General features: G+C 47.6%; 1 protein-coding gene across 4 annotated transcripts; it reads left to right on the top strand.

Moving 5' to 3' along the window:
* Window positions 1-296: 296 nt before the first annotated feature.
* Window positions 297-24,032, top strand: STMN4 (stathmin 4). Of its 4 annotated transcripts, XM_043453804.1 has the most exons (8): window positions 297-410; window positions 15,754-15,832; window positions 17,174-17,269; window positions 17,942-18,022; window positions 18,535-18,743; window positions 19,658-19,849; window positions 20,547-20,600; window positions 23,441-24,032. In XM_043453804.1, exons 2-7 carry the CDS (start codon window positions 15,820-15,822, stop codon window positions 20,565-20,567), a joined length of 612 nt encoding a protein of 203 aa, XP_043309739.1. In that variant the 5' UTR covers window positions 297-410; window positions 15,754-15,819; the 3' UTR covers window positions 20,568-20,600; window positions 23,441-24,032. The 4 variants fall into 4 exon arrangements, with proteins under 4 accessions (XP_043309739.1, XP_043309741.1, XP_043309738.1 ...); XM_043453806.1 differs by lacking the exon at window positions 17,942-18,022 and having other exon boundaries at window positions 299-410; XM_043453803.1 differs by lacking the exon at window positions 20,547-20,600 and having other exon boundaries at window positions 302-410.
* Window positions 24,033-25,977: the final 1,945 nt, after the last annotated feature.

Genomic DNA, 25,977 nt, shown 5'->3' with positions numbered 1-25,977 from the left:
TAAAGATTCTGGAAATCATCAGTCCCTCTGTCCAGGTGCTCTTTCTTTGCTGGGCAGCTCAGTTTGCAAGCTGGGCCCTCACCCCCACCTTCCCGTACCACTCCTTCTCTCTTTCTTCATCCCCAACCTCACCCTCTGGTTCCCCAGCTCCAGAGGCAGTGCCGAAGGCAAGCTATTTGTCTGACATCATCTTCTACTCCCTGGTCTGCTAAGAGTTACTCACTCAGGCAATCCCTGTTCAGCCAGAGGAGACTGTCCAATTGCCAAGCAACCCACTGTCGGCCAATCACAGAGCTCGGAGGTGATGTCATGGTGAGAGCCGAGCAGTGGTGCTGATGTGGAGAGAAGCCCAGGGTACCACTAATTGAGGGAGTGAAGAAGGCGGCAGCTCGCTTCTAACTGGACTGCAGGTAAGGAGAAATGGGATGCAAATTATTTGAGGCTTTTCATACAAAAGAAAAGAAAAACAGCAGCTGCAGAGAGGAGAAGCGAGGAGTCTGGTATCTATTGTGTTGCCTTTTGGTTTCACTCAATTCAACTTTGCCAAATCCTGGGGGCAAAGGGGTGAGGCGAAAAGGATGGTGCTTGGCAGAGGGGCAAGGGTGGGCTCCAGGAGTTTCTTCTATTCTGGACCTCAGGGGACAGAGGATGGGTGGGAATCGTCAGAGCTTCTTACAGATCAGCCGTCCACAATGAGTTCTTTCTGCATAAAAATGTTTTGTTGCTGAGGGAGAAGGGTTTTATTCAGTCTGGCTTTCTCTGGATCATCTCTGGCCCCCAGAGCCCTTACAAACTGAAAGCAGACCTGTGGTTTACGTTTCCTTTCTCAGCGACAGCTCTTCTGTCTCCCTTGCCCATTGGCAGCCTCCTTTGCTTTCTCCTCCGTCTGCACTGGGTTGCTTTTTCCTCTTGGTTCTAATAATACAATGAGCTCACCATCTCTTCTTGCCCCGCCCCGCCCCTGAGGTCAACCTGGTCCTACCTGGGCAGGGACAGATGGCTGTGAGGCTGCAATCTGCAGGAACCCACACCTGCCACACCCTGGTCTCTGCCTGTAGTCCCAGCCAGGGCGCGACACCCCCCAACCTCAGCGCTCAGCCCACTGCCTTCGCCAGGAGTTTAGGCATTGTCCCCGCCTCATCCCGGGGACACAGGGTTTTGACAGCCAGCAGCCAGCTGTGTCCCTGCGTGGCATGCTGCCTTTGTTTTATTCCTCTTGGAAGGCATGGTCAGTTGTGGAGGAGTTTCATTATCCTGAAAAGGGCAGGACCCCCTAGGGCAGCAGAGAAATATACCAATAGTACCTGTCCAAATGCCTGGAGAAGGGACCCCAGAGGCTAGAATAGTGGGGAGGGGGGAAGGGGGGGCCAGCAGTGACCTGTGGGGTGGGTGGGAGGTTGAGGGTGGATGTGGGGGAATCTAGTCTCCCCCGAGGCTGAGGCTTCCTCAAGGGGGCAGAAGCCTCTCCCATAGGCAGGAGTCAGGGTGCCAGCGGGGGATGAGATCATCCTTCAGACTAAGGGATAATCCCAGTGCTGGAGCTAGCAGAAGGGAAAGGTCTGATTGGCAATCCAACCACCGCATGGAGGTAGGTTCGCCTGGAGACCCTGCCCCACCCTCCAGGGCCAGCCAGACCTGCGTTGCCTCAGCTCTCCCATGCCCCCACCTTGCCTCTGGGAAGACCTGTCATTTTCCCTGAAGCCCACTTATCATCGATAGGGCTGGAGCACCTGTCAGCAAGTCCCAGCCCATCTGGGATCCCTGGCTCCAACCAGGCTGCTCTGGGAACAGGTTTGAAGTGGGTAAGAATCCTCAACTGCTGGAGGATCTGCCGCAGAGCAAAGTAGAGAGTGAGTCCCCCATCATGGAGGCATCCAAGCCAAAGTCGGATGACCACCCAGCGGGGTAGCCATAGAGGAGATTTCTGCATTGTCTTGGAGATTGGTCTGGATCAGTGTTTTTCAAACTGCAGATTGAGACCTGTTTGTGGATTTTGAAATCAATTTTGTGGGTTGTGACTTGTTATTTTCTTTTTTTAGATAAAATGGGATAAAACAGAGTAGGAAAAAAGTAAAAATGCATCCCATGCAATAATGCTTTCCTATACCATTTTTAGTTACATATTCTCAATTATCTTAAATATAAATATATTATTATATTTATAAATATATTTAACAACATTCATAAGTAAATATGAATATACTTATGTTTATATTTCAATTATATATGTGTATGTATATACATGTACATAGATATAATCATATGTGTGTGTATATATATGTATATACATATACATATATATGTCAGTATCATGGCATATCCATATTGGATCATAATATAAAATGTGGTTCTTTATTGTGGATTCCAGTAAGAAAAAGGATTGAGAAAAATTGGGCTAAATAACCTCTTACCATTTTTTCTAACTATAAGACTGTAAACCTGTAGATAACTCTTACTAGACTATGAAGTTCATTTAAAATTTTAAAAAATTATTGATTGTGGTAAAATACACGTAACGTGAAATTTACCATTTTAGCCATTTTAAAGTGTTCAGCCAGTGATATGAAATACTTTCACACTGTTGTGTAACCATCGCCACCATCTCCAGAACTTTTTTCATTTTTCCAAACTGAAACTCTATCCTCACTAAACAATAACTCCCCATTCTTTCCACCCCACCCCTGGCAGCTCCCCTTGTACTTTCATTAATGTGACTCTGAGTACGCTAGGTCCCCCATCAAAGTGGAATCCTGCAGTAGTTATCTTTTTATGACTGGCTCATTTCGCTTGGCAGAGTGTCTTCAAGGTTCATCCATGTTGTAGACTGTTAGCTTCCTACAAGAAGAGCTGTTTTGTTCATTAGTGCCCCAGGTACGAAATAAGTGCCCAAACTCCAAGTGTTGTTTTAAGTGGAATACTATATCTCTTTAGGGAGAGACGGTTCTAAATGACCCATCAAAGACAGAGAAGTCTGGTGTAATATGGTCCCCTCTGAGCAGACTATGGAACAGACATACTATGCTGATGGGTAGTGGGAGTATCTTTTATTTCTGGCTTCATATTTAGATTTCACTGTGGTTCAATCATAGACATTCCTAGGGGCAAGTGAGGTTAGCTGTCTTCTCTTGTCCAATTAGGTCGTTTTAACCACACTTTCCCTGTGGGACAGATGCGAGCTGACTGGCAAGATTTAAAATAGAGCAGTAAAGACATAAGCTGAGATCCAGAGAGCGAGGTCCTGGAACAGAAAAGAGAGACAATGGCAAAGAAGGAGCATAAGAGAGAGGTAGAGAGAAAGTGCCTACATGAAACCAATCATATAGAAGGGGAAGATTCAGATCTTTGGGGTTCTTTGTTTTAAATCATTGAATATTTTTTAAAAAATCAAGATCAGAAACAAAGAAAGGCTTCATTTTTCCTGAATCCCTAAGCTCCTCTCTCCAGATCCCCTTGATATTTTTATATTATTTCCCGCTTACCTGGAGACTATTGTTTGGAGATACAGAGATACAGAATTCCCAGAGATATTGAAATCCTGAGTAGGTGGACATTTTGGAGGGTAGGGTGGGGAGGAGAAGAGAAATTTGGAGGAAAATTCTAAAACAAGCCATCTGTGATGGCTTGTAGGGAACAAACTTTTATAATGCCCTGTAGGGAACCAAACTCTCTCCCCCCCCCATCTCACCTCCCCCTTTTTTGGCTTGGGAAATAAACATGCATCATATATAACTTAATTTGCTTTTAAAATTAGAACTTGCTGTATTTAGAGATGTGGTAGTCTTGGAAAAAGGTTACTTTTTGTCCTTTTCTTTGGCGGAAGAGTGAGAACCAAAAAAAAAAAAAAAAATCTTCCTTGACATTTTAAAAAGCATTTTTGAGATTCGTACATTTTCAGTCCCATGAGGAAGACAGGGAGACACACAGATAAAGGTATTGGGTTGGCCAAAAAGTTTGTGCGGCTTTTTCCATCACACTTGGCTAAAAATCCGAATAAACTTTTTGGCCAACACAATACACCACGCTTGTGTCCCGATACACACCGATGCTGCTTCCCCAGTTGAGCTCACTGGTTTTTTCTATCATTGCAGACTGACCGTTGTGTGTCCACCCTTTTAGGGTCCTGCTTTTAGCGGTGGGTGGTGGGCAGAAGCCAGACTGAACAGATCAGATGAGGCAGGAATCTGGGGATGGTGGCCTAATTTATGATGGGGCACAGGTGACCTGAGAGCTCAGAGAACCAAGTAGTGAGTGCGAATCCTGAGAAAGGCGCTAAGCGCAGACTCTCTGTTCAAAGACCCGGCGGGGTGCAGCGTTCCAGTGGGTCATTTGGGTATTGGGGCCCCGAAATCCAGACCGGGTAGAGAGCATGGTTCAGACTGAGTGTGTGTGAACAGGTGGACTGACTATCTGCTGACTGCACAAACCAACGGGGCTGTTGATCCCACAGTAGGTCTGTCCGTTTCCTACACCTACCACCAAACCAGATAGACAAGGACTCAACAAGGACTCCATGAACCCCTCCTGGAAAAGAATTACTCCAGCATAGTCTAGATAATCAAGGAGTTTTATCACATTAAAGGACTCAACTACAAAAAAGGTGGGGTATTGATAATGACCACCAAGAAAGAAAATGCTAGAATTTAGAGTCATTGTCTAATTATAATCAACGTGCTCAGAAAGCTGAATGCAAATGTTAAACATCTGGAGGCCAGGGAATATATATATATATATATATATATATATATATATATATAAAATTCATCATTGTATTTCTCCTTACTACCTCGCCTTGTGCTTATAGTAAATATTTCTCCAAAAGTATTTGTTGAATGAATAATGTAAGAAATAAATCAATAATGATACTCTAGAACTGAAAATCCAAGTCACTATGACAAAAATCAGGTTTGTAGGGAAAGGAAGTAAAAGTGTGCTAAAGCTCTTATCTCCTAGAGAAAATCATTAGATACTGTTCTATTCTTCATGTAATGAAATTACATGCATTCTTCATTTTATTGCGCTTCACAGGTATGGCAGTTTTTACAGACTGAATGTTTGTGGCGACCCTATGTTGTCAGATGATGGATAACCATCATTTTTTAACAATAAAGTATCTTTTAGACAAAACACTATAGTACATTTAGTAGACTCTAGTATAGATAAACATACCTTTTATACCTACCAGAGAACCAAAAAATTCATCTGACTTGTTTTATTGCAACATTTGCTTTATCGTGGTGGTCTTGAACTGAACCTGCTATGTCTCCAAAGGTCTGCCTGTAGACATACATGACTTTAACTTCAAGAAAAAATCAAGATGTAAAACTTACAAAGCATCGGAGAAGAATGAAAGAACAAGGAAACAGGAGTAATATTGCAAAAGAGAAGAGTCTCCCTCTCGTGTAGTTAGATGTGGGGCCATAAACCAGGCTCTGCCCCTCCGACTTAGTCTTGGGAACAACACTGGACCTCTTGGGTCCTCTGTCTTCTTATCTGAACATAGATGGTTCACACCAGAAATGCTGAAAGATCTCCAGGGCTCCTCCCATTTATGGCCACAGAACTTCACCCCTGGAAGTGTTCACAAATCTATTGCTTGTTCTCTGCTGACAATGAACACTATTTAATTGATTGCACTTGGTAGGTCATGTGTGTATGTTTTAACAGTGACTTCCTGAGGCAAAGCCTAATGCAAAAGAGGGCTCAGTGTGGAGACTAGGGTCCTTGTGGTTGGGAGGGAGAGTTGGGACAGGCAAGCTCTTGTGTGCCCTTCAAACACATGCCCCAGGCAATCATTCATCTTCCTTACATTTATACTTGGCCTTGAGTCTCAGGAAGTACCATGGAACTATGATGTTGGGTTGACCAAAAAGTTCATTCAGCACTGTCCATAACATCTTATGGGAAAATCTGAATGAACCTTTTGGCCAACCCAATATAAGAAGGCTTTGATAAATCCCATCTTTATGGGATTCCATAAATCCCATCTTTATGATTTTTGACTTATATGACTTTAGGCAAATCAAGTCACCTTCCTGAATTGATCGTCTATAAAGTGGGTTTAATAGTATCTACTGGATAGAATTTAGGGAGAATGAAAGGATAAAAGTGATGATAACTATGTAAAAAAAACAGAAAACTAGAAGGAAATACCAATAGCAAAGAGTAGCAAAATGACAGAGATTTGTTTCCTTTTCTCTGTCACACAGATCTTCTGAAATATATTAGGTATGTTTGTAATTAAAACATCATCAGTAAAAGGAATAAATATATATACACACACACCCCCACACACGGAAGTGCCTGGCAAGCCGTAAAGCACCATGAAGCATTCCTGTCGTGACCAGGAGTAAGGTGACAGGGGCTGGCTCTGTGCTGATGCTTCCAAAGGCTCTGACCCCAGGATGTGACACAGAGCTGGCTCCCAGATCCTTGTTCTCCATCCAGCAACCCTTCACGGAAGCCCATGATCCGGACTTGTGTGTGTGTTTCTATGCTTTAAAATTTTTTTTATTGGATTATAGTTGCTTTACAATGTTGTGTTAGTTTCTGCTATATAGCAAACGGAGTCAGCTATGCATGTGTCCACACATCCCCTCTTTTCTGGATTTCCTTCCCATGCAGGTCCCCATAGAGCGCTGGGTAGAGTTCCCTAAGTACACAGCAGGCTCTCACTAGTTATCTATTTCATACATAGTACAAGAGTGTCTATGTGTCAGTTCCTCCATGTGCCTGATTCATATGTCTAGTGTGTGGATTCTCCTGTATCTATCGAATGGAAAATAAAACTAGCCCCCAAAGCACCATCACTGTGGATTATTTGGGGCTGTTTTCCAGACTTCATTTTCCTCCTCTGGCTTGCCAACAACAAGGACGGGCCCCTCAGACTTAGGCCATCGGAGCTCTGCATTTGCCAGCAGGTGATGTCTCCTTATTTCCTAGAAGCACTCTTTCTAGGAAATGAAGCTGTATTTCTCAGCCTGCTAGAGACAGTTTGGAGGTTATTCTTGGCCAGGGCTCCCACCATTTCTTCCCCTTGGGGCCTCAGAAGCAGACCTAAGCAGGTGCTGATCAGACACTCATCAGTTCCCAAAATCACTTAAAATCACAGGTTGCACATACACGGACAGGCAGGGCCCACTGAACCACACAAGGACTTGAGCATCCAGGGATTTTGGTATCCGCAGGTATCCTGGAACAGACTCCCCCATGGATCCGGGGGAGTGACTATATTCTGCCTTGTCTAGTGTCCCTCTGCAAGTCTCAACCGTCCGTTCTTGGCCCATACCCTAACACCTACTCTTCTCCCTTTATAACATGGTCCTTATTACTGCCAGAGACTTGCCCAAGGCTAGCAGAAACTTCCAGAGACTCTAAATTCCCACCCAGGGGACCCATTCATTTTTTTCCTTATTGAAAACCCTGTGGTTATTTTAGGACCTGGCTGAGGGCTTGTCATGGAATTAAATATTCAACAAATATTGTGGAAAGAATGAAAACCACAGTCATGAAAAAATAATTTATCTCTTCTTTTAAAGAAAACCCAAATGAGACACATGACTGCCAATCACAGCCTTTGGATCAACATGAAATAACCAGGTTTACTGTACAGACATGATATGATTCCATGACATTTAGGCAGCTCATGCAGTGTATTTCAGGTAAATGTTATAATTTCAACAGGACTTTAAAAAATACTGGTAATTGGCACAAATCAAAAGAGCCAGTTTCCTCTATTGCTTGTGGTTAAACGGCCTGGGTCAGAACTCAGAGCTTCCACAGCATGATTCTATGAGTTCTTTCACTGTCTCTGAACATTCTTGCCAGGAACCACTCTATTCAAACCATTTGGATGCACATTAGCTTTTTTCCTCTCGAAAATAGTCTACAGGGGATTTGATACATCCTGATGGCATTTTCTGGGCAGAACTTGCAATGACAAATAAAATGCTTGTTCACTCGGGTCATGTGGATGGTCAAAGATGCCTCCAGAGGTCAGGCATGCACCCAGTAAATGGCCACATGGCATCTGAGAGCTGGATACTCTTCTCTATTGGCTCTTGGCTATTGATTGCTTTATAGAAAGCCTGAGGGTACGAGTCACCATTTCTGGTCTTGTAAAAAAGTCCTTCAGCATCCCTATCACCATCAGTGGCTCTGGTGGACCCCCCAAGTTTCCCCCCCACCACCTGTGGGATGTTCCTGTTGTGTGGGAGGAGAGAGGGAAAATCACTGTCTCTGGAATTCAGAGATTTGGTTCCACCTCTGCCACCAACTCAGTGTGACATCTGGAAACCCAGTCCCTAGGGAGGAACACACTGGCGTTATGGAAGGGACAATCGTTGGTTGTGTGGGATCGTTGTGTGCCATGAAGGACATTTAGACTACCTGGTATCACACGGATGCCGTTAGCACCTCCAGTCAAACAGTCCTCCAAAAGTCACATTTGTTTCCCAGGAGTGAGGTTGCCCCTAGTTGAGAATCCCTAGCTAGTGATGGCCAGTTCTTCCTTCCTTGACATTTTCATGTTCTGGGGAGAACTGGAGGCTCTGATCTCTTCACTTTGATTTTTTCCTCCCACCAAGAGATCCCTCCTCTGTCCACAGCCTTGATTCTAGACCTTCATGGTTGGCTGCCCTACCCCCAACCAAGATTTCCTCATTCTGTGTCTTCTGATGACCTGGACCTCAGCTCGGTGGGATTACTGCTGACTGATTAGTTTCACCAACTATGCTAATGGTTCAATCCATCAACAAAAATGCTTGCTTTTCCATACACAGACTCTTAGATGCTGGAGCTGGATTAAGAGGAGGGACCAGTTTGCAAATGGGAAAACAGTGCTGCATGGATGCAAATAGTCCAGGGTTTAACTCATTTAGGCAGGCCCTAATCACTTTGTGCCTCGTCTCAGCTTCCAGTCTTCTTCTCCTAATCTTTTCCCCAAGCTGGTGCTGCCCAGATGAATCTTTTTGCACTAGCAATATAATCTAAAGACAGAGACGTGTTTTAGACGGAAAATTCCAGCTTTGCCCCTTACTACCGGTAGGACTTTGTGTAATTAACCTGACTCCGTTGAGCTCCAATTTCCTGATTATAAAAGGACCTCAGAAGATAAAATTGAGATAATGCCTATGATTTTTCTGGTACCAAGGAGGTGCCCAAGAAGTGGTATCTATTATTATTGCAATGATCCTCAGCATCACCATTTTCCCTCTTTGTTTGTATTCAAAGGATGCCAGTGACTTCCTACTGAATAGAAGATAAAGTACCTTTCCCTGGTCTGGAGATCTCTGATCTTCCTATTCCTATTCTAGCAACTGGTCCCAATGCATCCTGCATGCAGCCCAGAGGGCCCTCTCTGTTTCACCTGTAAACCCAGTCCACACAACCAGCACACAGGCAAGTTCCAGAGCCACTGCAAGACTAGCAGCACGGCAGAATCCACATTGCATGGTAACCCCATCACCCGCTCACCTTTGCCACCTGAAGCGTGAGTCCTCTCGCCACTGGCTAAGCTTGATCAGTACCTGCCAGGACAGAGGCCCTGCCTCTCCAGGACCCAGTCTGCACCCATCAGAGATGTGTGGAACTGTGCCCCAGGGGATGGGGCGGGGAGGCGGGGCCGGTTGGGAGGCTGTGGTCCTGAACTCTGGCTCTGGTTCTGTGGTTATCGGCTGAGTGATTGAGACATGTTCCCACTCTGTTGCTGGGAGCTTCTAATGCTGGATATGGTCAGTTTCCTGGTCTTCCTTAGGGGCAACCCAAGGCCTGGAATTGGCCTCTGCCTTAATAGAAAACATGCAGGGATACTCTGGTAGGGCCAGAGCTGAGCCTCAGCAAGGGTTTTTGCCAGATGATGTTCTGATATCTGGTGTCTTGGATAGACTCTCCCACTGATGGGCCTGACCTGTTAGCCTTATCCCCTACTCTGGCCGCTATGGTCTGTTAAACTTCACCTGCCTCCCTGAATTCTGAGCATTCTGTCCTCCCCGACCTTGGCAATAACACCCGTTATTGCCCCTCTCTGGTAGTCCCTGGATAGGCCTGGTGGCCCCTCTCCATTGCAGGTATTCTGCGGTGACTCGACAACCCGACCCACACTGCCAAGCCGTTTGACAGACTCTGCAGCACTGGGACAAGCTTGCAGGGCCCTGGGCTCTAGACTAGGGCTGGTCTGTGGCCCCTGCGTCCATGGGATGCATCCAGGAGAATGGCCTGGGAGGTTGGTGTTTAAGATGGGAGAACAGAGGACTGAGAGCTGCTTCAGAAGGCCTGAAGGTCAGGGGTTAGCATAACCATATCTTTCTAGCTGTGAGTGTCCAATCTGGGTGTCACCCACAAGAAACCTGGAGTCCTCAGGTAGCAAGGCTGAGTGCTGGGGAGGGGATGGGACCGGCCCACCACCCACATTGATGCCATAGGTTAATTAGGACTGCAGTCAGGCTCCCTGCTGTGGCCACCACCACCCAGGGATTCAGGACCACTTTGCATTGTTGGGCCCTTCCAGAAGAATCTTCCCCCACCCCCATATCCTTTCTTAGAATGTTCTTTTGAGTCTTGAGTGCTGTAGATGTTTTGTGACTATTGGCATGAGGATTTATAAGGGTACCATATACCTCAGGTACTCATGCACAGATTATCTTTTTTTTTTTTTTTCGGTTGAGCTCCAAGACATTTGGGATCTTAGTTCCCCAAGCAGGGATCAAACCCATGACCCCTCCATTGGGAACCCAGAATCTTAACCAGTGGATCACCAGGGAAGTCCCAGAGATTATCCTGAGAACCAAATCAGACCATATAAAAATACTGGTAGCTTAGATACAATGAACGAATGAATCATGGATTTGAATGAATCCTGGCCCTGTTGCTTATCAAGTATATTACATTGCTTGGACTACTGTAACAAATGATCACAAACTTAGCAGCTGAACACAACAAAAATTCAATCTCGTGCAGTTCTGGTGTCCAGAAGTTCAGAAATGAAGATGTCAACAGGGTCTTACCCCTCCCAGAGACTTGGGGGAGGGTTCCCCCTGCCTCTTCCAGTTTCCAGTGCTCCAGGCCTTGCTTGGCTTGTGGCAGCATCACTCCAGCCTGTCTCCACCTATCCAAGGTCTTCTCTCTGTGCATCTCTCCCCTGCATTTTTCTTATAAGGGCGCTTGTACCACCTGGACAGACAGAATGATCTCATCTTGAGATCCAACTTACTTAAATGCGCAAAGAAGTCACATTCCCAAACTGCAAGGGTTAGGATGTGGACAGGTTAGGTTCGAGGACACCACTCCACGCCCTACACTGAGTGACCTTGGTAATGCCATTTAGCCTCTCTGAGCTGCAATTCACACCTCTTTAAGACAGGGGTAGTAAGTCCTATGATGAAAATCAAAGTGAAAGCACTTGTCACATAGTAGATGCTCTATAAATACACATGGTTAATGATGCAGATTTCAACCCTGTGAAACTGAGAGCTCACAGCTGCAAATGTCATGGCCACGAATACCTCTGCTCATCTTTTAAAAAAATTTCTTTTGTTTTATTCACACTGCATAGCCTGTGGAATCTTGGTTCCCCTACCAGGGATAGAACAAACCCTTGTCCCTTGCATTGAAATCACAGAATCTTTGACCATTGGACTGCTGGGGAAGTCCCCTCTGCCCATCTCTAGGAGGTCTCCTCTTCCCTGCCCTGTCTTCCTTCTCTGCCTATCTGACTTGTACTTGATTCCTCCTGCAATTAAAACTCCTTGCATAATATCTTTCATTGATGTATAGAGAGCACCTAGTACATAGTCTTCATTAAATCATATCCTGAGGCTAGACTGCCTTTACCTGAGTCCCCAGGACAATGGAGGAAACAGTAGTTAGCATTCAGTCCTTCCACTGGCTATAAGAGATGAGCTTATAAGTCAGAAGACTTGCACCAGCTCTACACCAACTAGCTGTGTATACTTAGCTAAGAATCTTAACATCTCTGAGCCCCAAGTTCTTCACCTAAAAGTGAAGCTGACAATGCCTGTCTTATCAATCCAGCCTAGCCTCCTGCAAAGATCAACTGGGATAATGTAGGCAACCAGGACTGTAATCAGTCACGTGCTCCACGAGTGTAGGGTCTTAATGATCATTTTCAGCTCCAGCCAAGGGACGTGGTCCCTGACTCCAGGTAGCCACACTCACAGAAAAAGCCTGATCTCCTTCTTCCTCAGGGTGTTGTACTTACTCTGCCTCCTCTTTCCTATTTGAACCCCCACTTTTAAAAACAAGTATTTATTTTTCTATTGAATTTTTTGTTTTGGCCTTGCCCCGTGGCATGTGGGATCTTAACCAGGGATGGAACCTGCCTGCCCTGCCCCCTGCAGTGGAAGCTCAGAGTCTTAACCAGCGGACCACCCTCACTTCTGATCCATTACCCAGGTTGAGGTCTGAGGCTGTGCCCTCTCCTGCCAAGGTCTCACTCCCTCTGCCAGTCGCCCCATCAAGCAGCCTGGTCATGAGTGGGAGATGGTGTGGAACGGAGCTCATGACCAGAGCAGTTGTTTCTGGGCACTCTGCCCACATCTCTGCTCGGGGACTCAGTGGTGCTGCCAGGGTCAACTTGACTCCGAGGACAGAGGCCTATTGTGTTGCATCGGGAGGGGCCCTGGTGGGGACCTCTGGCTCCAAAGCACAAGGAGAACACAGAGGCGCTGAGGGAGCCATTCAAGTCTGGTTGACCTGGTTTCAAATCTCTGCACTTTCACTTTCTAGCTGAGTGACCCTGAGCAAGTTACACAAACGCTCTGAGCCTCCATTTCCTCATGTGCAGACGGGGACGGCAGTCCTTACCTGTAGGTGTGTAATATTTGGTAGTGAGCTTGATGTAAAAGGCAGAGGAAAGGAAACTAATATTTATGAAATGCTCCCTTTTGCTGGATGCTTTTCTCATTTCATTTGGACAACTCTGTACAGAATTAACATGGGGAGAACAAGGTTAGACGTGTGACGTGACTAGTGACTGCTACAAGAGAGACGAAGCCTGTGTCTGCCCCCACACTCGTCCAGCCCTAAAGCCTGGGTGGAGCCTCTTGTTCCCATCCACTCCCCTGCCCATCTCCAGTCAGTACTGATCCTGATCCCAGAAGGAAAATACCCCAGTAAGCAAAGAAAGGCGTTCTAAGTCGGTTTCAGAGTCCCTTTCCCTCCTGGGGTGGCAGGCAGTGAGCTCATGTCACCTTCTGCTGGCACAGTGACCACTGAGGATGGCTGGGTTTGTCAGGGTTCTCCAGAGACACAGACCAGTAGGCTACATATAGAAAGAGATGTATCATGAAGGATTGACTCATGCACTTATGGAGGCCGAAAGGTGTTGCTATCAGCTATCTGCAAGTTGGAGGCCTGGGAAGGCCGGTGGTATAATCCTGCATGCGTGAGTGCTTAATCGCTTCAGTCATTTCTGATTCTTTGCAACTCCACTGACTACAGCCCACCAGGCTACTCTGTCCTTGGGATTCTCCAGGCAAGAATACTGGAGAGGATTGCTGTGCCCTCCTCCAGGGATCTTCCCGACCCAGGGATCAAACCCACATCTCTTATGTCTCCCTCATTGGCAGGTGGGTTCTTTACCACTAGTGCCATAAAGGAAACCCTGAGTAATCCTAGTGCAAGTCTAAAGGCCAAAGAACCAGGAGCTTCCATGCCTGAGGGCAGGAGAAGATGGATGTCCTAGCTCAAGCAAAGAAAATCCTCCCTTTCTCCACTGTTGTGTTCTACTCTGGCCCTCAATGAATTGGGTGATGCCCACCCAAACTGGGGAGGACCATCTTCTTTACTCAGTCTCTTGACTCAACGCTCATCTCTTCCAGAGACACCCTCACAGACACACCCAAAGATGTTGTTTGCCAGCCATCTGGCCATCTCTCTTAGCCCAGTCAAGCGGACACAAGAATGAACTATCACAGCAACCAAGGATCGAGTGGTGTCCATGATGGTGGCTCACTGCTGGTTGTTCCTCACGCCAGCAGATAGAAGGTTTCAGTAGATCCTATTGCCTCCTATCTGTCCTCCAGACACGCTCCAGTCTGTTTCCTTCCTGCCTCTCTTGTTTCACCTCCTCCTTCACACTTTCTGGCCCAGCATCAATCAGCCTGGGACCCCCATAGCTTTCTCACTCTGATTCTCCCTTTTATTAAAAAAAAAAAAAATGTATTCATTTGTTTGGCTATGCCGGATTCCAGCTGCGGCATGCAGGATCTTCAGTTGCATCATGTGGGACCTAGTTCCCTGACCAGAGATAGAACCCGGGCTCCCTGCACTGGGATCGCAGAAGTCTTAACCACTGGACCACCAGGGACGTCTCCCTCACCCCAACTCTGGCATGTGCTGTTCCCCCAGAAGAACGTCCTGCTTAGTTTTGACTCATCATTTAAGATGCAGTACTGGTGCTGCTAACACCAGGGGTCCTTTCTGGCTCCCCAGACCTCATGCAGAGTCTAAAGCCCATCTCTGTGGTCCTGCAGTAATCCCCAATGCTGATTTCCATCTCTGCATGAATCATGTGATGATCACATTAATATTCAGTATTTGTCTCTTTTCATAGTCTAGGACTGTCTTAAAGGGGGTCAAGCAGGGCTTAGGACAGTGGTTCTGGAGATGAGCAAAAGAGAGTGAGGGGGCAACTGAAGAGGTATTTTGTTGGGTTTTTCTTTAGGTTTTCAAAAAAAATTATTTTGTTTTATTATGACATCGTAGAATAACTATACTCTTAATATTCTTTTTTAAAAACTGGAGTATATTTGCTTTACAATGTTGTGTTGATTTCTGCTGTGCAACAGAGTGATTCAACTTTATGTAGACATATATCCCCTACCTCTTGGACCTCCCCCCACGCCCACCCCATCCCACCCCTCTAGGTCATCACAGAGCACCAGGCTGCGCTCCCTGCTTTATACAGTACGTTCCCACTATCTATCTGTTTTACACATGGTTAATGAATAAATGTACATATGTATATATACATATATGTCAATTCTAATCTCCCAGTTCATCCCACCCCACCTCTCCCCGCCTGTGTCCACATGTCCATTCCCTATATCACATGTCCCTTCCCTCCATCTGCATCTCTATTCCTGCCCTTCAATAGATTCATCTGTACCATCTTTCTAGATTCCACATACACACTTAAATACACGATATTTGCTTTTCTCTTTCTGACTTACTTCACTCTGTATGACAGACTCTAGGTCCATCAATGTCTTTACAAATGACCCAGTTTCATTCCTTTTTACAGCTGATATTCCATTGCATATATATGTACCACCCTGAAGAGGTATTTTGACATCTTCTGTCCACTGTCAGATGGTCTGGACAGGAAGGTCTGGGGTGAGTGTAAGAGAAATTCAGGGCACAGAGTTATTTTGTGAATATGTCCCAGGTGATTCTGACTTAGGGCTGCTCCCTCACCTCAACCTTTGCATTGGACCAGGCCACTGAGCTGCACAAGGAGACAAATGAACATCTACCGATACATTCAGTTTGGGGAAAGCCATGTCTGAGGCTCGAGGGGTCTTGAGATTGGGAAGTCAATGAAGAAGCTCTTATTGTACTTGGCAACTGAACTTGACTGGGTGATGTGGAAGAGGTGGCCTGGTGTTCAGGGAAGGGAAATTCAGCCTGGAGGAGGGGGACAGATGATCCTGAAATTTCCTCCCTGGTTGTAAAAAGACCTTCCTCATGCGAATAAGCTGTCAGCTAAAATGCTCTTATTTTTTGGATTTGTGACAGTATCCTGAGCTGGGAGCAGACTTACCTTGACTTTCACTAGGACTCAGCTCTCATATTCCAGAAAACATGACCCTTGCTGGTAAGTACAAAACCCCACTTATGTTACGGGCACCACAGCACAGGGTCTCTCTGGACACATGTGTTTGTAGTTACATGTGCCCAGAGAAGATAAAAGGAAATGCACCTGAGGGGTAGAGACGATCTCGAGGTGGTGGGTGGGATCATAGCTGAGCTTTTCTTCCTTTCACTCATCAGAGTGTGTTTTTTGTTTTCTACAATGGCTATGTAACATTTTTGCAGTTAATCCTGCTTTCAATTTGTAAAAGGAAATGAGGGGTGAGTTGCGGCAGTGGGGGTGGGGAAGGGACTGGCAGGAGCACACACCAGGGCTTGGAGGAGTTGGGTTGGACTGGACTCAACATATCAGCTCTAGGGACTTCCCTGGTGGTTCAGTGGTTAGGACTCCGTGCTTCCACTGCTGAGGGCCCGGGTTCGAGCCCTTGTTGGGGAACTAAGATCCTCTAAGCCGAGTGGTGTGGAAAAAAAAATCAGCTCTAAACATGACCTCCTGGTTTCCAAACCCTCTCCAGACACACAGTGACCAGATGGGGGTGGGGGTATTTGTCCAGCCCTCATGGAGGGACATCAGCCCTTTTGGCTTTGACCACTGCATTGGGATGATCAGGGAAGGCTCACAGCCTAACCTTGTCACCCAGGGAAGGACAGGATCACAGGAATGGTGGTGGCCTTCTTTGCCCTCATAGAACTACTGCCACATGCCTTGAGAATGGAGTGTGTGTTGTCTCTATCCTAGAGTGAAAGGAATGGAATATCCTGGGCTCATGGGGGGAAATAGAGAGGGAGGTCCAGCGTGCACACTGGGGTGAAGGCACTGGTGCTTGGGGTCCATGTTGTTGCTGTTTAGCCGCTCCATTGTGTCCAACTCTTTACGACCCCCACAGACTGGAGCCCGCCAGGCTCCTCTGTCCATGGGATTTCCCAGGCAAGAATACTGAAGCGGGTTGCCATTTTCTTCTCCAGGGGATTTTCCCTGACCCAGGGATCAAACGTGCGTCTCCTGCAAGTCTCCTGCATTCTTTATCACTGAGACCTGGGAAGCTGTTGGGGTCCACACCTGCGGGCATTTCTTGCGTTCAGTATCTCAAAGGGAGATGATGCACTGGAGAGAGGATAGGGTCCTCTGGGAGCTCTGGCAGGCTCAGGTTCTCATAGGTGGGCGGAAGTGGGTCCAAATCACACACAGGGATTCTTAAAGAGAGCTGCTTAGGGCAGAAAGGGCTATGTCACCGTGCAAGGGTCTGGGTGGTTTGGGTGCCTCTGTGGAGCCTGGTGACCCCTGGGGTCTGGTTTCTGAGTCTAGAAAGGGGGTTGCCCTCTTCACCTGTCCATGTTTCCACAGCCTACAAGGAGAAGATGAAGGAGCTCCCACTGGTGTCCTTGTTCTGCTCCTGCTTCCTGGCCGACCCCCTGAATAAGTCATCCTATAAATACGAAGGTACATGAGGGCCACCCTTGGGGGACTGAAGACAGAGGCTTCCGGTAGCTTGTCTCCAGGAGCCCAGCATACTCACCCTAGTTTCCTGAGATTCCGCCCCACGTCACATTTTCTTTCCCAGAGCCAGGAAAGTCACTGCAGCTGATTCTGGGGGGTCTACATGCAACGTGATGGTGGGAGTGGGGCGGCGACCTGGGGGACCAGACAGCATCTGAGGGTCTGAGTCAGACCCTCTCAGAGTGCCGTTGATCTCGGCTTTTGTTCACCTGTGTGACAAGCAAATGTGGTGGAAGATGCAGAGGCCAAGGAGACAGAGAGTCTGCCCTCAGGGACACCTAGCCTAGAAGAGGGACAGTCATGTGTTAATCACCAGACACCCTGGCCCATTGTCTCTTTAGTGAAGGGTCGAGAATGCTCTGAGCGAGTCCAGAGGTGGGAAGGGACTTTGGCTATCCGAGGAGTTTCTGGGATGGCCGTGTTGCCCGAGCCCCGTGACAGGTCCCAGGATACGGATAAGGAACGCTGACTGGCCATGTCCTGATTGAGGGGGTTGGTGGTTGGGGAAGCCAGGTCACCTCTTAATTTCCTGGGGCTTAAAAGGAAGGTACGGGTTTGGTCTGGAAACGAGAGATGGGAATGCTCGGGTCACCTGAGATTGTTTTTTCTGTTTAGGCTGGTGTGGGAGACAGTGTAGGAGAAAAGATGAGAGCCAGCGGAGAGACAGTGCTGACTGGAGAGAAAGAAGAGAGCAGGGTAGGAGGGGGCGGGGGGAGAGGTCCGCAGGCCGAGCGTCAGAGCTGTAGTGGGGTGAGGAGTGGACGGGCGGGGGGTGCTGGCTGCCTCCATGGGCACCAGTTTGAAAGTGAAAGTGTTAGTCGCTCAGTTGTGTTCAACTCTGCGACCCCACGGCTGTAGTCCATAAGGCTCCTCTGTCCATGGATTTTCCCAGGCAAGCCAGTTTGAGCAAGAGCCCAGCTAAGGGGGGACCCTTGTGGCAGAAGCAAAACAAAGGCAGTTGCTACAGCCATGATTAGAAATCCCCTGTCCTGGGGCTCCTGTTCTTGGAGCCAGAGACCCTCCCGTGGCTGCCCACTCCAGCCCCATCAGAGCCCAGCGCGCTTGGGTGCCATGTTCAGGACAGACCCAGAACCCTGGCCTTTGGTCAGCCTTGGGGACCCTGGCCCTCCCTCATATGTGTGCATGCTATAGGCGGGCCTGTATGGTCTTCAAGGAAGGGTGAGCAGCCCCTTTTCTGTTCTCTGCAGCAGACACCGTGGACCTGAACTGGTGCGTCATTTCCGACATGGAAGTCATCGAGCTGAATAAATGCACCTCTGGACAGTCCTTTGAAGTCATCCTGAAGCCACCCTCCTTCGATGGGGTGCCTGAGTTCAATGCCTCCCTCCCCAGACGGCGAGACCCATCGCTGGAAGAAATCCAGAAGAAACTGGAAGCAGCTGAGGAGCGGAGGAAGGTAAGTGGCTGTCATTTTCTTCCCTGTCAGGGTGTGATGGGGAGGAAGATGAAGAAGACAGGAGGTGGTTCTGAGCTGGAGTCGGGTCACCACCAACCTCTAGATATGAAGGCCGCATCTCCAGATACCAGGAAGGGAATGAGACACTATGAAGAGAAGCAAAGATGTGAAAGCCCCAGGTGTTTAGGAGCTTGCTTAGGGGAAGAAGATGCTATATTATATGCCTCCAAGAGGTGACCTTAGAGTGACCTGGGCCAACACTAAGAATTTAAGGAAAGGCTGGACAATTAAGGAAAGGGATCCTTAACTGGGGGAGGGGGAAGAAGGTCATGGCATGGTATATTGGGTTGGTCACAAAGCTTATCTGGGTTTTTGGTTAGTGCTTACAACAAACCCAGGAGAATTTTTTGGCCAACCCGATGCTTTCACCCTTTGGTGTGCCTTCCTTTCTTTCTATGGATTCTTATGGCCCAACTCTGATGCTGTTTCTGTGTAAGCTTTCCTTCATCTTTGAAGCTGAAAATGATGATCACCCTTGAATTCCTATAGTGCTTCATTTCTGCCTCTCAAGGCATATGTCACAAGCTAGCCTGGGTTAGAGTTATTTATGTATGATTTGTCTCTACTAGACTTTTTTTCTTTCCCAAGTTGCTAGAATAGTGCCTGCTACAGTACTGTATCTGATCACTTTTTTTGTGAATGAATGAATGGATGGATAGATGGATGAATGATGGCAATGAGAAAAAGAGGATGAGAGCCCAGTGGGAGAACCCAAGAAGCATCCTTGCTTCCTGCCAACAGGCCAGGGGCCGAGGCTCAGGGAGGTGTGCACTCTGGGTGTGCAGCCCTTAAGTTATGATGATAACTGGCTTGCTCACCTGCAAGGGCCTCCTTTTTCCTTCATGCTCCCACAGTACCAGGAAGCAGAGCTCCTGAAGCACCTGGCAGAGAAGCGAGAACATGAGCGGGAGGTGATCCAAAAAGCCATCGAGGAAAACAACAACTTCATCAAGATGGCAAAGGAAAAACTGGCCCAGAAGATGGAATCCAATAAGGAGAACCGGGAGGCCCACCTTGCCGCCATGTTGGAACGGCTGCAAGAGAAGGTAAGAGGTCTCGGATTGGAGAGGAGACTCCTAGGATTCGCTCTTCCTTCCACGGCAAGTACAATGGACATGCCTATCATTCCAGGGAGCAAGCAGCCTCAGGCAGGAGTGGCCACGTTTCTGTTAGGTTAGATCCTTAGAGAGTTCCAAGGGAGTACTTGGGAGGTGGCAGGCAAGAACCGTAAACTGAGCCAAGAACCATGAACCAATGAACCAAAAACCATGAATTCCTTGGGGGGATGAATTGCCCAGCTACACAATTGAAATTTCTCAGTGTCTGAGGGAGATTAGACCTCTTATCTTCCAGAGGAAGCCTGCTGAATGCTTTTGTACATTCCTGGCTTCATCCTTAAATGCCCTGATTTGATTTAATGAAAGATGCTGATTTGAGCTCTTGGCTTGAGGCCAAGGGCATGACCAGCTGAGCTGCCCACCGAGCAAGAAACACGATCCTCCCCAAACCTCTTGATGTGGGCTGAGTGAGTCACCGGTCTCTCCAATATTCTGCCTTTTGTCAATAAACCTAACGATGTCACCTGAATATGAGAAACGTGAGAGACTGGGGTTGGTCCCACGTGTCAGCAGCAGCACAGCCCATCCTGCTGAGAACGCGCTGGCCTCGTTTCCTGAGTCCCAAGGCTGCCCCAGTTTCTCCTGCGGCTCCTGGGAGAGCTCCAGCTCTGTGTTTTATTTCCAGGCGCCGCCTGCTGCGCGGTGACTCCCGGGACCCGATCGGTGGCCTCATCCCATGGTGAGCAGCGTGGTCTCCGCTCCTTCCTGCCCATCCACCTAGAGGCTCAGGCCGTTGGCACAGCTACTAGAAAGATCTGGTTTCTTCACAGGGGATCTGGATGTTGTGTAGGCCCTGCAGCTGGCCAGCATGTGGCAACCCCCATCCACTTTCTTTCTCCATCCTTTGGGGGGCAACAAGCCTTCCATAAGTATCAGATGGGAGGGGAGTGTTCTGGGTCTGATTTCAGGCTTCCTCAGTTATTGAGAGAAGGGTAGGAACAAACTTTTGCAGGAAAAAGAAATCAGGGATTGGGACAGGATGTGGCCTGGGCAGTCAGGCTAAACCTAAGAAAAATACTGAGGATAAAGCCATGATATGCGATTTGAAAGACTGCAAAACACTTTTATTTCATCATACCCCTATCCTCACAATGCAATGAACAGGACAGGCATTATCTTTTTTTACCAGTAAGAATCCATGTCAGAGGAAGGTCCAATGACTTGCCCAGCGTCACATAGCCACTAAGCAATGGAGCTGGGAACAGAACCGTGTTCTTTGACTGTGAGTCTAGGTGGCTCTTCCTTTGCTTGTTTCAGGGAGACCAGACCACAAGCATCTTGCCAGCCTTTTGTCAGACAGGGAGCTGCTTGCAGGCCCAGGAAAGGGAGTCCAGGAACCTAGGGATCCGTCCAGAGAGCGGATATAGGGAATAGAGAGAGGTTCTGAACTAGAGAGACTGGGAAAGTCCAAGGTCTGGAGGAAGAGCTGTGTGGGTGAGATAAGTCTCAAATGAGCATGATGTCAGAGCAGATGTTTGGGTGGGCCTCACTCCTCTGGGTTCTTGACCCCTCTTCACCTTTGCTCACCGATGAAGACAGGAGGTAGGATGAGATAGGTGTGTGGTGTCTGCTCTGCTAGGCACCTATAACAATGCCTCTGCATCAGTACTTGTGTGAGTCCCCAAGGGTCAGCACCAGACTTACCTGCTGTAAAGTTGAAAACTACAGGTACCTGGACCCTAACCCCAGACCCACCAATCCTGGCTCACTAGGGATGGTGCCTGAGGACCTCAGCAGTTTTTTTTCATATTAAATTTTTTTCTTAGAGTCTAATTGCTTTACAAAGTTGTATTAATTTCTGCTGTATAGCAAAATGAATCAGCTGCATGAACACATACGACCTGTCCCTCTTGAGCCTTCCTCCCGCCTCCCCTCCATCTCACTCCTCTGGGTCATCACAGGGCACTGAGCTGAGCTCCCTGTGTGATGCAGCAGCTTCTCACTAGCCATCTATCTTACACATGGTAGTGTACATATGTCAATGCTACTGTCCCAGTTCATCCCACCCTCCACTCCACCCTCCCCTGTGTCCATGTAGGGCCTCAGTTTAATAAGCTTCGAAGATCATGCTGATACGTGGCAAGGTTGAGAACCACTGCCCTAGATGTACCATTCCCCATGCTTTCTCCAGGGCCATGGAAAGTTCTAGGGTCTCTCCAGGGACAGATCTGTAGTCTAAGGTGCCTCCTGGGACCTTGGGCTGCCTCAGTGGGTCTCCCCCAGGCTGATTCATACCTGGATGTGAATGGATAGAAGGCTCTGGCAAAGACACGCTTTACTAAGCATCTATTATGGGCCTGGTGTCAGATGAGGAACTGGGAGATACTGATACAAAGAGGAAAAGGCATGCTCCCTGCCCACAAGGAGGACCCAGATGTCTTCACCATGAGCAAGGATGGAAGGTAGACCGTGAAAAGCCCTAGAGGTGAACCCCAAGATCACAGAATTCTAGAGGTAAAAGAACCTCCTCTCCATTTGTTGTTTAGTGGCTAAATCACATCTGATTCTTTGTGACCCCACAGACTGTAGCCTGCCAAGCTCCTCTGTCTGTGGAATTTTCCAGGCAAGAATACCGGTAGCCGTTTCTTCCTCCAGGGGATCTTCCCGACCCAGGGATTGAAACCAGGTCTCCCGCATTACAGGCGGATTCTTTACCACTGAGCCACAGTGATGTCTGTGACCCTACCTGAGTCTGATCAGTGAAGTGAGTTGGTCAAGGTCACACAGCTGATGGGCCTTTGAAGTCAGAGCCCATTGTCTGGTTTGATGATGCTCAGAAACAAAGGGAGCTTCCCTGGTGGCTCAGACGGTAAAGAATCTGCCTGCAATGCAGGAGACCAGGGTTCAATCCCTGGGTTGGGAAGGTCCCCTGGAGAAGGGAATGGCAACCCACTCCAGTGTTCCTGCCTGAGAATTCATGGACAGAGGAGCCTGGCAGGGAAACAAAGAGTTGGACACCACTGAGTGACTAACACTCACTTTCAAGAAACAAAAGAAGATTCTCTATCACACTTTGTGGAGCTGGACATTTTCCAAAATCCTTTATTTGATTTATGCTTTACAAGCCCTCGTCTTTCATCCAGGGGCTTAAGACAACCTTCACTAAAGAGGTGGACGGGAAACACAAGGGCAGTCCAGTTGCCTCTGTGTAGGGGCCACCTGCAGTGAGTTCTCCTGAGCTACTCCTGACATTAGGTCAAGGAGTGTAATCAGCCCCTAGACGGCCAAGTGAGGGTGGCAGAGGCTGGTGGTGCCTGCCAGGTGGGTCGCCCAGGGAAGCTGTTCCCAGATAACGAGCATCCTGGGGCCAGAGGCACCAGGAAGCTCCCTCACCCATCTCCTGCCAGGCTCACCTGCCTCCTCTGGTCCCTTCTCAAGATGCCTTTGCAGACCCTGCGTGTCTCTTCCTGTGGTGGCCAGAGGTGACCACACTGTTTGCTTCGGCCCTCCAGCCCCTCCATCTCCCTTTATCCCGGGGTAGTCGGTGTGACCCGACCTTTTCTCTCCCTTCCCTCTCAGGACAAGCACGCGGAGGAGGTGCGGAAAAACAAGGAGCTGAAGGAAGAGGCCTCGAGGTAAAGCCCAGAGGCAAAGAAGTTTCCAGAACGGCCAGACAGCTCCAGCAGCTCCGCAGTTCCGGAGGCAGCCTGGCCCATCGCTGGCTGCTCTCCCAGCACCGGGGTTTGGGGGGAGGGGGGTGGCCAGGGGCGTTTGCTCTGCTTTTGGTGTTTGTACATGTAAAGAATTGACCAGTGAAGCCATCCTATTTGTTTCAGGGGAACAACGATGGGGTGGGAGAGGGGAGCGAAGAAGAGAGGTGGGGAAAGAGAGATGGAGAAGGGCTCGTGGACATTGCAACCCAGCCCAGGTCAAATCCTAGGCTTTTCTTCACAGTGAGCATCCGGGCACCGCCTTGAAGGAAGTTAACAACAGGCAGTAGAATTCCCAGCAAAGGGCCGAGTCCTGGGTGGAACTAGGGCTGCAGGGCATGGCCGGAGACGCCAGCAGCGAGTGGGGGGCCCTGTGACGGGGGGATGAGGTGTGAGTGTGTGCGCGTGTGTTCATCATTATCTTTTGATCATCATGACCAACAATGAAACATTTCCTCCAAGTCTCCAGTTCTTTATTTCCTGAATTTGTCCTTTGTGTAATTTATAGAATGTTCTTGAATTTGGTTTCCCCCCATCAGGGGCCGGATGCCCCCTTATTTCTTAGTTTGACCATCAGAGCATCTGCGGTGCTGGGTGAGGATGGTTGAGACATGCCATTCTTTGGCATTTGATTTTTCTTCTTCAGTTTTACCTGCCTCTCCCCTCGCCTTTCCTGGGCTGTCCCGTGTTGTATTGAGTGCACTGAATTCATAAAATGAATCTTCCTTTGCATGCATTGACATTCTAATGTGGTCTCCAAGAAGAAAGAGGGCTTTCCTGGTGGCTCAAATGATAAAGAATCCTCCTGCAATGCAGGAGACCTGGGTTCGATCCCTGAATCGGGAAGATCCCCTGGAGAAGGGAATGGCTACCCACTTCAGTGTTCTTGCCTGGAGAATCCCATGGACAGAGGAGCCTGGCAGGCTATAGTGCATGGGATCGCAAAGGGTTGGACACGACTGAGTGAAAGAAGGAAGGAGGAAGTCTGCCTCATGTGAAGGGTATGAGATGCTAGGTGGTCACAGATAGTGAGCAAGTGTGGAAATAAAGTTTGTTAGTGGAAAGCAGAGAGGATCATTTCATGATCCAGAGCATGGAACCACGGCTGGGAAAGGGGTCTCCCTACTCCTCTCCCTGCAAACAGAGGGGGTGGGGACAGCCTGTGTGTGAACAGGGTCCCAGGGCACCTTGCCACCCTGCCCTTCCCACTGTCTTATACAACTCTGTAAATAAATCTTTTTTCTTCCCACTAGTGGCACTGCAATTTAGATTCATTTAGAATAGGATAACAGGAGGGATCAGAGATGTCATTTTGTAATTGTGTGGCAGGAATTTTGATTAATACATGGAGCAGCAGACACAACTCTTCCTTTGAGTGGGTGGAGACAAGGATGATAGATTTGCACCAAGAGTATGTCCATATGACACTCTACTTCTGAGTGTAAGTGACAAACCTGCTTATGATTATCTAAGCCCAGAACCCAGTTTTACATATAAGCACAAACTCCCTCCCACCCCCCGTGGTGGCTTTTGCAGGAATGCAGTCCCTCTGCTGTGCTGGTCTTAGGCCTTTAGCCCTTGATCTAGCTCATTCCTTGGTGCTCTCTCCTTGGCTCTTGAGTCCTATTCTTCTCCATTTACTCTGTCCTTGGACTTAATTCTTTTCTCCTGCTCAGCACCTTCTCACAGACAAGAGGTTAATTTGAATCCACTCTGACAAAACTTTAAAGCAAGCTTTGAAAAAAATCACACTGCTTTCAAGTAAATTATAGGCATGCCAGGACAAAGTCCAAACTGAGCCCAACAATGTAAAATTAAAAATATTTAGTATCTAGTAAAAATCTACAAGGCATACAAAGAAGAAGGAAAATATTGCAGATAATCAGGAGAAAAATCTATGGAGGCAAATATAGAAAGGAAAACTTTGATGGAATTAATAGACAAAGATTTTAAAATAGCCACTAAAATCTGCTTCATATGTATAACGAAGTAATAGAAAACAAGAAAGAAATGGAAGATATATAGAAAAAGACCAAATGGAACTTCTAGAATTAAACAAATATAATATTTGAAAAAATTGCACATATACAATGGATGGGATTAGTGGCTGGTTAGTCAAAAGAAAGCTTGAAGACAAAAACACAGAGATTATTAAAGCTAATTACAGAGTGAAAAGTACTAAAGAGATGAGGAGGGTAGCAGTGATCTGAGGAATAAGAAAAAAAATGTTTCAGCACATGTAAAGTTTGAAGAGAGGAGAGTACAAGGGAGATGAAGGAGCAAAAAATTATTTTAAGAAATAATGGCTAGCATATTTGAGATTTCATAAAATGTATAAATTGGAGAAGGAAATGGCAACCCACTCCAGTATTCTTGCCTGAAGAATCCCATGAACAGAAGAGCCTT

The sequence above is a fragment of the Cervus canadensis genome, chromosome 30 (assembly GCF_019320065.1).
Source record: "Cervus canadensis isolate Bull #8, Minnesota chromosome 30, ASM1932006v1, whole genome shotgun sequence".
Classification (NCBI taxonomy): domain Eukaryota; kingdom Metazoa; phylum Chordata; class Mammalia; order Artiodactyla; family Cervidae; genus Cervus; species Cervus canadensis.
The sequence above is the reverse complement of the archived record's forward strand: the minus strand, read 5'-3'. Positions and strand labels throughout refer to the sequence as shown.